This window comes from Fragaria vesca, linkage group LG6 (genome assembly GCF_000184155.1).
Source record: "Fragaria vesca subsp. vesca linkage group LG6, FraVesHawaii_1.0, whole genome shotgun sequence".
Taxonomy (NCBI): domain Eukaryota; kingdom Viridiplantae; phylum Streptophyta; class Magnoliopsida; order Rosales; family Rosaceae; genus Fragaria; species Fragaria vesca.
This window is the reverse complement of record NC_020496.1, coordinates 29604745-29614761: the sequence shown is the minus strand read 5'-3', so window position 1 is coordinate 29614761 and position 10017 is coordinate 29604745. Positions and strand designations below refer to the sequence as shown.

At 37.4% G+C, this 10017-nt stretch overlaps 2 protein-coding genes across 2 annotated transcripts; both read right to left on the bottom strand.

Annotated features, from left to right (window-relative positions):
- Positions 1 to 481: 481 nt before the first annotated feature.
- On the bottom strand, positions 482 to 1925 carry LOC101294390 (probable disease resistance protein At5g66900-like). The gene is made up of 4 exons (XM_004305936.1): positions 1799 to 1925; positions 1400 to 1564; positions 1174 to 1268; positions 482 to 751 (listed from the first exon to the last, which is right to left on the bottom strand). The coding sequence occupies exons 1-4, from the start codon at positions 1923 to 1925 to the stop codon at positions 482 to 484; spliced, it is 657 nt and encodes a 218-aa protein (XP_004305984.1).
- A 3816-nt stretch (positions 1926 to 5741) lies between these two features.
- On the bottom strand, positions 5742 to 8798 carry LOC101294100 (probable disease resistance protein At5g66900-like). Its single transcript, XM_004305935.1, has 4 exons — positions 8123 to 8798; positions 7584 to 7984; positions 7040 to 7401; positions 5742 to 6921 (listed from the first exon to the last, which is right to left on the bottom strand). The coding sequence occupies exons 1-4, from the start codon at positions 8796 to 8798 to the stop codon at positions 5742 to 5744; spliced, it is 2619 nt and encodes an 872-aa protein (XP_004305983.1).
- Positions 8799 to 10017: the final 1219 nt, after the last annotated feature.

Below are 10017 nucleotides of genomic sequence, written 5' to 3'. Positions count from 1 at the left end.
ACAAAGTAATGCTATTGGATGTAAGCTCATTCTGAACTGAATCTAGTGAATATTGTTAGGAATTAAAGAGATATGGAGGAAAAGGGACAACCAGTTGATATAGATACGAGGCGAGCTTTCATGGCTTGATCATTTTGTTTCCTGCACCACTTGGGAAGACTGCTTCCACATATGTCCATGATCAATCTTTCTCTATGCTCTACCGAATTTAGTTTCGACTGATAAACAGCCAGCTCCCTAAGCAAATCATGTTGGGTTACATAGTGCTCACTATTCTTCTCCATCCAACTTGGATGCCCTGGTTTTTACGATCAATTAGTTATTATTCGTCATATAAAATTACAGCAAGCTACAGATATAGGAACATATATATAAGTTACCTGGTGTAGGAACATATATATAAGTTACCTGGTGTCTATAAGATTAGCCAGGCTCCGATTGCTGAGTTCATAGATATTGGCAATACACCAAGTTTCTTCAGCTATATTATATAACTCGGACCATATATCAATCTTTTGTCTTCAGGAAATGAACCAAGATCCAAGAAACATTCTTTGATGATAGCCTTTTCCTTATCCAAAGCATACAAGCTGCTTTGGAGGCAAAGAAGTAATTCAGTCTCAAAATCCAATATTGATGAACCTCTAGACCATTGATTTAGTCTGTTTTGCCACATCTCTATAGGTTGTGCACAAACCGATCTACCCACCACTGTAATGGCATGTGGAAATCCCTTACAACGCTCTACTATCTGCAAAAGGATCACTACCAAATATTATATGAGGATTCAAGTTTCTCAAACTAATCTCAGCATGTAGTTTCTTTGAATAATATAATCATATCTTTACGACAATCAAGTATCCAGCAAAATAAGTGCAACTAAAATTGTTCTCACTTTTCTTGAAAGATGTGGTGGAATATGAGAGCTCTTATCTCCCAAGGATGCTGAACGATGAAAAAGTTTCATCGCATCGCCAAAACCCAACATTTCTAGTTGATATGGACGACTGTATGCTGGAAATTCAGATCTTGCTGTCACAAGAATCTTAACATTTTATTTGTCATTTTGCAGTTAACATCATCCAATATCAACAATAAAGGTTTCTTTCCTTCTTCCTTAAAAAATGTTTGCAGCCACTGATCTGCATGCACTTCATTTTGGAAAGTAGGAACCGAAGAACCCTTGTGTCGATATAGTTGTTCTACAATAGAAGTTAAGCTATACTTCTTCGAAACAGTGACAAAGAAGATGTTTTTGCCGAATTTATCTATGAAACATAAAGAAATCGTTATTCAAAATATGGTCTAAAACATCGATCACGAAAAAAAATACCAGCACACCATTAGTTTCAGCACTAGCAAAGCAACATATTGTGATATATAGTTATACAGTATATACCTCGGATTCCATGATCTGTACAAAAGTTTGTTGCCAAGGTAGTTTTCCCACATCCTCCGGGAGCGGTGACAACAAGCATTGAGAATCCTTCATTCCCAAGAAGCTCTGTCTTCAAATCCTTCAAAGGAGCTTCCAATCCAACTATAACCTCGGGAAGTTCAGGTACTGCACACCAAGCGCTGATTGGTATTGTATCTCAAAATTCTCTTTCATGCGTTGGTTCACTTCCTCCAGAGTACTAGACATTTGACTAACCCCCACCTCTACGGATTCGCCACCTCTATGTTCTCTACTACCACGGCTGTCCTCTTCCCATCCCTGATCCCATGCACGTGCAGCAGCTTCAACTGGCTTTCAAGATCTTCTCCCCATGCAAGAAGTTTTGTGGCGTAATTATACTTTCTGTAGAGATCCCACCTACTAACGTTTGAGCAGTTTCGAACAAGCTCTTCTCCGGCCTAGCTTGTTCTAAACCTCTAAGCTCATCGTTGTTTGTGTAAGACAGTTGCTTGTGAGACAGTGTCATATCGATGAGTAGTGCTTCAGAGTGTCTAGCCTGGATTTGATGTCTTTGAAGAGATCTTTGAACATGTGGTTCTTGGCAATCAGATCTTCAACGCCAGCATAGAGTGCACTGAATGCTGTTCCTAGAAATCTAGAATAGCACCTCCCATAAATTCCACCGGATTAATATTCATTCTTTACCACAAACTTATTTCCCAGCAAAGGATCGGAATTAAAATCGTTTAAGATGAAGAAGAAGGAAGATTCTTATTTGTGGAGACTAATATTGCTAAGTTGCTAACCAAATGCAAATGCATAGCTGATAGCTCAATCCCACAGTACTAGGAGAGAGTGATTGTATGAAAAATAATGGAGTAATAAAGCTATGGAGATATGGTCCCTATAGCTTTATATCTTTAACGATATTTATAAAGCTCCGCTCCCTCGTCATTATTTGATAAGATTCTGACGTGGTGAGTCCACATGTTGCAGAATTGAAATAATGGAATTCATGTTGCTCTCCGTCTAGTAAATTATGCAAGACACACATGTTTACTGCAATTACATGTGTTAAGGGTATAATGGGTAACAGGTTATTGTGGTTATTTTAGAGATAGTGTATAAGTATTTGACAATGTAATATTCATCTCAAATCAGTAAAACTCATTCAGTCTTTTCAATGTATTTGACAATGTACTATTTTCAGTTCCCTTTTCTTTTTTGGGAAGCTGTGATCCAACATTTTCTTTCTGACAAAAGAAGAAACAGCTTCCTACACAGATTGGGAATGCATATTGCCAATGGATCGGCTCCCATTCAAATAGTGAAGGCAGGCAAATGCCGTGTTTAACCAAGTCATCTATTCGAAGTGTTAAGCTTCCTGAGTTCTGACCCTTTCCCTAGGGATTTTGAATTGTCTAAATAACCGAGATAAGTATACGTACGTTTCCATTCAGCGGAAAATTTTGTTAATTTGTTTCATGATTTTTCAATATCAAGTGGAAGTACATAGGCATGTCAAGCTCAAATCATTCAGTCTGCCGGTTTCCCATAATGATGGTTTTGGGTGCCATCTCTGCCATGGAGTAAGCAAGTCCCATCTCGGCGATATTTCCAAATTGAAGTCAAATAAAAAGCTTCTTATGAAAATAAAAATAAAAATTACAATTTAGGGATTGCTTCTAATTTATTTGAGGTTTGTGATCCACTACTCTTTCAGTATGGGACATTCTAGAACATGAGATAGGGTCTCATATCTATTTGTAATACTCGTGCAAATTGCTGCTGGTGAACAGATTTGCAAATTCTTTTTTTTTAACTTTTTTATTATAAAACTCACCCAACTAATCGGCTCAAGAAATTTTAAATACACACTCCTGATCTCTTAATACACACCTCTGATCTTTTAATACACACCCCTTGCTTAATAAACTTATCATCAAGTTTTTCATTTCGATATTAAACTTAATACAGATTCCAAACTGTCTAATATCCTTATATCTAAAACTAAAAAATAATATGTTATTTAATATAATTATTATAAATTTACTATATATTTTGGTAACTCGTTTACGTATTTTTTTCTATTTTCTGTTAAATTTTTTTCTTTTCATCGTCAAATTTATAATCAAAATACTATTATTACATAAACTTCAAATCTTTGATGCGACATAAATCATTTGGAATTCGAAAAAAATATCAACCATTTCAAGTTTTTGGAATTCATAAGGTAGTAAAAGTACATTAGGTCACTAGCTATTAAACATATATACCTACTTTTTTCAATACTGCATGTCAAGATGAACATGTAGTATTTCAAAATGGCAAGATCAAAACTAAAACTGATACAAAAAAGAAAAAAGAAAAAAGAGACAAAACCCAAATGAACCGATATTAATTGAACAATACATGTGATTATTTGATAGCAATCGAAATTCGGGTCATAAACTTTAAAAGAGTTTTTTTTTGTTTTTGTTTTGTTTTTGCGTATGAAACTATGAATTGTGGAAAAAAGTCAAGTTTAAGGAAGAAGTAGTTGTTTCGATGGTTTTAGGGTAGGAGATTAGATTTCTAATTGTGATTTCATTTTCTTTTTTGATAATAAATATCTGTTTTGGTCATTAAACATGTCTAAAATATTTGATGTGAAACATAAATTAATACGAGTGTGTAGTAAAATATTAAGGGTGTGTATTTAAAATTACTCAATCATCAACAAATTTGCTCTTTCCATTGCTCTTAAAAGCAGGCTTCTGGAATCTATGGCCGCAACAACAATGCGTATGTCTCTGTTTTTGTTTCTGAGACTGGGCAACAGGGGTTGCCATGCGCTTTCAGTACATTCATCAAATATGACCTCCTCTAACTGCTTCAAATCCAATACTGATAGAGAAAACATTTTCTGCTCCAGTGATAGAGAAATCTGCAGCTAATGAACACCTTAACTATGTCGACCATTCAACTTCAAATTTCTATCAGAATTTTGAACCACATTCAAGAGCACGTTTCTTACCTTGTTTTCAGTTATGATCCCTCTACCAACAACGCTTACAGTTGTACAGTCTAGTTTTATACACAAGAACTTCATGCACAAAATATTGTACTTTAGCGGCAAATGAGAGCAATGTCATGTTGTCTCAAATTTCAAAATAATCAGTTCAAGAACTCATTTAAACTCAGGTATTTCAGTGGTAAATATCATATATAATTATATCCAAACACATTACTAAACTAGACTGATGGCTGCCACCAAAGGGTCTACCTATTTGTATCAAATATAAAAGATCAGGGCAAGCTACCAGTTAACCTTCAGGTCCATTTTCAATACCAATGGTCTCCCGTTTCAATGTCAAAAAACACAACCCCCCACATTTCCTATACACGTTAACCGGAATTCAATACTGCCAGCAAAATAATGAGAACTCAATTATATTACCCGAGTAAAGTAATCTCTGAACAACCATAATAAGTTCCGCAGGATCTAATCAATTCATGAACATGTATTGCTTTCAAGTAACATGACCTAAGCAAATAAAAGTACCTGAAGAAGCAGAAAGAAATTAAACACTATAACCAAATCGTGAAATTGAACCACAAGCACATGACAAAAAAAACTGGTTCGCAAGAAGCCACCAGAGCAAGCAACACAATTATAATATCCAAAAGCAACACAATAAAGCCCTAGCCTCCATTTCAATTCCTCTTCAATTCAACACATTATTCAAAAAAATAAAATAAATAAATAATAATAATCTTACGGAATGTCCCAGGGCTTGGAGCTCATTAGAGAGGACGCCGAGCCTGGAGTGCTTGTTGAGCAACTACTCCTCGTCGTAGGTCCGCGGCGGCAGCATATCGAACCATTCCTGCTGAGCTATGTTGACCGAGGGCTTTCTGAGAGTGTGGCCGACTATCTCGCGCTTCCAGACTGGAGATTAGGGACTTGGAGAGGGAAGAGAGGCGGTGGATTTGGGAGCGGTTTCACATCATTGGAGATCGTCTCCTTGCCCTTCGGCTCAAAACTCATCGGGAACCCAAAACCTCTGTTCCTGATTTGTGCTGAGACTGCACCAAACCATGAGATCCATCTCCTTTAGGGTTGCATCATGCCTCACGACTGGGGTTAATTCACGTTGGACGTGTTCCTCACGCCCTGGAAAGTGAGCGTGGGCCATATCAAGGTGAGCGGTGGTCCATTTGAAAGTGACCTCTAACAGCTGACTGATGAGTTTTAACGGATGTTAACTGTGTAATTACTTCACTGCCCTTCAAACTCAAATTCTGTGGACAGCAACGCGCCACATCATCATAGCTCACATTTGATGAACTCAAACGCGGCCTATCGCACACCACCAGCCATTTTTAGACGCTTTAGAAAGTCTATTCTCCTCTGTTCAACCTTTAAATGCTCTCTTCTGCAATCAGTGACCGCAGCAACAACAATGCGTATGTCTCTGTTTTTGTCTCTGAGACTGGGCAACAGGGGTAGCCATACTCTTTCGGAATATTCATCAAATATCACCTCCTCTAACTGCTTCAAATCCAATACTGATAGCGGCAGCTTCTTGAGCCTGTAGCAACCCCTCGTGTCTATCTTTCTTAGACTCCTTATTTCACCAATACATTCAGGTAACTCTTTCAAGACGAAGCAATCCAATATGCAAAGAGTGTTCAACTTTTTGAGGTTCCTGATCGAGTCTGGAAACTCTGAAGGCTGTGACGTTTCCATCAACCTCAATTCTTCTAAATTGACCAAATTTCCAATCTCGTCAGGAACTTGTATCCAAGCTGGCCGGCAGATGGTGAGCTTCTTTAGGGAAATCAGATCACATAACCCGCGAAATAATGGCTTCCAAATAGCAGTTTGGTCCATGTACATCTCTTCAAGATTTGGAAAAGCATGGGAAAACTTTTCTGATTCAGAATCGCATTTGATCAAAGACAACTTCCGTAGACTCTTCACTTGTATGGAGTTGAATATGGATGATAATGAGAGGCCCTCTAATCTCATTCTCTTTAGATTGGAAAACCAACTTAATAGTTGAGGATTGGTCAACTTACATTTCCAGATATGCTCATTTGTGATTACTAGTACCTTCAAATTCTCCATTTTCTCCACAAATTCGGGTATAGCATACTTCTTTGTCTCCCGCAAATTCAACACTAGTACCTCTGTTTCTGGCAGATGCATGTTTGGCCATTTCAAAGTTGCAGACTCTCCATCTACAAACAAAATGCTATTAGATGCAAGTGAATTGAATCTAGTGAACATATTGCTTAAGAACAGTAACGGAAAAATGGGACAACCAGTTGATATAGATAGAAGGCGAGCTTTCAAAGCTTGATACTTTTGTTCCCTCCACCACTTGGGAAGATTGCTTCCACATATGTCTATGAACAATCTTTCTCTAAGCTCTGCTGATTCTAGCTTCGAGTGATAAATAGCCAGCTCCCTAAGCAAATCATGTTGGGTGACATAGTGGTCACCATAATATCCTTCCCCATCCAATTTCCCCGTCCTGGTTAATATGATCAAAACTAATTAAGTAATTCCTCATACAAAAATACATATAGCTAGTTATAGCAGCAGCTACAGGCTAAACATATCGCACAACAGAAACATATATGCATAATTACCTATTGTCTGTAAGATTAGCCAGGCTCCGGTTGTTGAGTTCGCAGAGGGCTGCAATACACGAAGTATCTTCATGCGTATCATGTAACTCGGACCATATATCAATAAGGGCATTAACAGGGATTCTCTTGTCTTCAGGAAATGAACCAAGGTCCAAGAAGCATTGTTTGATGATAGCCCTTTCCGTGTCCAAAGCATCCAAGCTCCTTCGGAGGGAAAGAAGTAAATCAGTCTCATAATCAAAAATAGATGAACCTTTAGACCATTGATTTAGTCTGTCTTGCCACATCTCTATAGGTTGTGCACAAAGTGATCTGCCCACCACTGTAATGGCAAGTGGAAATCCCTTACAACGCTCTACTATCTGCAAAAATGTGGACACTCCAATAGGATCAGAGACGATTATTATCTGAGATTCTGAGTATTGAAGTTTCTCAAACTAATCTCAATACACAATATGGTTGAATAGTATTATATTTTGAATGATCCAAATAATTATAATTAATAAGACAAGCATGCTACAATGCAACTAAAACATCACCTCACCTTTCTGGCAAGCTTTGGTGGAATATGAGAGCTCTTATCTCCCAAGGATGCTGAATGATGAAAAAGTTTCATTGCATCGTCACAACCCAACATTTCTAGACAATATGGAGGACAGAATGCTCGAAATTCAGATCTTGATGTCACCAGAATCTTCATTTTTGCCATTTTGCAATCAAATTTGCAAAGAAGAGAATCTGATCCGGACCAAACATCATCCAAGACCAACAGTAAGGGTTTCCCTCCTTCATCCTTTAAAAACTGTTGCAGCCCTTGAACTGCATTCACTTCGTTTTGGAAAGTAGGAACTTGACAACCCTTGCTTCGATATAGTTGTTCTACAATTGAATCTAAGCTATACTTCTTGGTAACAGTGACAAAGTAGATATTTTCACCGAATTTATCTATGAAAAACATAAGAATGTCGTTAATCAAAATATCGTCTAAAAAGCTGAGAAGATCAAATCAGGAACAAACAAGCACAATGAGAAAAAACACAAGCACACCATAAGTTGGATCACTAGGAGAAGCTAAGTAAATACCTTTGACTTCCTGATCTGTGCAAAACTTTGTTGCCAAGGTAGTTTTCCCACATCCACCCGGAGCAGTGAGCACAAGCATTGAGAATTCTTCATTCCCAAGAAGCTCGGTCTTCAATTTCTCCAATGGAGCTTTCAATCCAACTATAACCTCCGGAAGTGCAGGTACTCCACACCAAGCAGATTGGTTTTGTATCATAAAATTCTCTATCATGCGTTGGTTCACTTCCTCCAGAGTACTAGAGATTTGGCTAACCCCCACCTCTATGTTTTCTACTACCACCGCAGTCCTCTTCCCATCCCTGATTCCGTGCACCTGCAGCAGCTTGAATTGGCTTTCAAGATCTTCTCCCCATGCAAGAAGCTTTGTGGCGTATTTATACTTTCTGTAGAGATCCCACCTACTAACGTTTGAGCAGTTTCGAACAAGCTCTTCTCCGGCCTTGAGTACTTGTTCTAAACCTCTAAGCTCATCGTTGTTTGCGTACGACAGTTGCTTGTTAGACAGTGTCATATCGGCGAGGAGTGGCTTCAGGGTGTCTAGCTTGGATTTGATGTCTTTGAAGAGACCTCTGAACAAGTGGTTCTTGGCAATCAGATCTTCAACGCCAGCATAGAGTACACTGAATGCTGTTCCTAGAACAGCACCTAAAGCAAGCTCCACCGGATCAATACTCATTTTTTACTGCAAACTTAATTTCCCAACAAAAGATAGGAAAATAAATCTCTTAAGATGAAGAAGAAGAAGGAAAGAATGATTCTTATCTGAGAGACTAATGGAAATCCATAGCTGATAAAGTGATAGCTCAAAGTCCACCCATAGGTCTTCGCCTGGGTCCCACGTGACAATGAAACTGGGTAGCAGTTTCCGAGAAGTTTCCACCCGTTTTGTGAAAGATCAAGATAGCCGCGCGCTATTTACAATTTATTGAATTTTATGTTATTTTTTATATTAATTAATAAAAATTTATAATACAAATAAATGATGAATACTAACTAAAACATATAACATAAGTGAATTTAGTTTTACCAAAAAAAAAAGTATATTTAATTTATGTAAATATTAAAGTATGATGTATATAAGAGTTTATATTAATTAAAATATTATTAGCATCAAATTAAATAAATCCATGACATCAGAATTATAAATTATCAATTAGGATAAACAACACCTGAAAGTTTTCTAAAATTATTTGTAGCCAATGGGTGACTTTTAATAGCATATTTTAATTTTTTTCATTAACTAATTAGGAAATGCTTAAAGAAATAAGAGTAAAAAATTTATTTATAGAAATTCATTTAAATATTAAAACCAACCAACAGCCTTTTGACACATTTCTTTGGAGAGTTGGGGTTTGTCTTGTATGTTGCAACAGCAAGTGCAACACACGTGAATAGGAAAGGATAGTAGTGCTCCATGAAACACACGCATGTAAAACCCGCGTCAGTTGTTTTTTCACTTGGCTGACGCAAGAGTGGAGCCCTATTGCTGGGCTGATGTGACAACGAAGGCCCAGGTCTTTATTTTTCATTGCTTGGATATGGAGTTCTTGAATATGTATGAAATTGAGAAGCCCTCTAATCTTATTCTCTTTAGATTACATAACCAACTTATTGACTGAAAATTACTCAACTGACTATCACAGAAATGCTCACTTGTGATTACTAGTACCTTCAACTTCACCATTTCCTCCACAAATTCAGGTATAGCATATTTCTGTGTCTCCCGCAGATTCAAGACTAGTACCTCTGCTTCTGGCAGATGCATGTTGGGCAATTTCAAAGTTGAAGACTCTGCATCTACATACAAAATGCTATTGGATGTAAGTGTGGGGAGAACTAAACTAATGTGAATTAAATCTAGAAAATAATATGCACATACTGCATAGGTGATTTTG

What these genes read in the sequence shown, in the direction of transcription:
- LOC101294390 (XM_004305936.1), bottom strand. Translation starts at nt 1,925, where the DNA reads ATGACACTGTCTCACAAGCAACTGTCTTACACAAACAACGATGAGCTT. An exon ending in TACAGATCATGGAATCCGAG is followed by an intron (nt 1,269 to 1,399) that starts GTATATACTGTA and finishes TATGTTTCATAG; the next exon opens with ATAAATTCGGCAAAAACATC. An exon ending in ATCGACACAAGGGTTCTTCG is followed by an intron (nt 752 to 1,173) that starts GTTCCTACTTTC and finishes ATCCTTTTGCAG; the next exon opens with ATAGTAGAGCGTTGTAAGGG.
- LOC101294100 (XM_004305935.1), bottom strand. Translation starts at nt 8,798, where the DNA reads ATGAGTATTGATCCGGTGGAGCTTGCTTTAGGTGCTGTTCTAGGAACA. An exon ending in CACAGATCAGGAAGTCAAAG is followed by an intron (nt 7,985 to 8,122) that starts GTATTTACTTAG and finishes TGTTTTTCATAG; the next exon opens with ATAAATTCGGTGAAAATATC. An exon ending in CACCAAAGCTTGCCAGAAAG is followed by an intron (nt 7,402 to 7,583) that starts GTGAGGTGATGT and finishes ACATTTTTGCAG; the next exon opens with ATAGTAGAGCGTTGTAAGGG.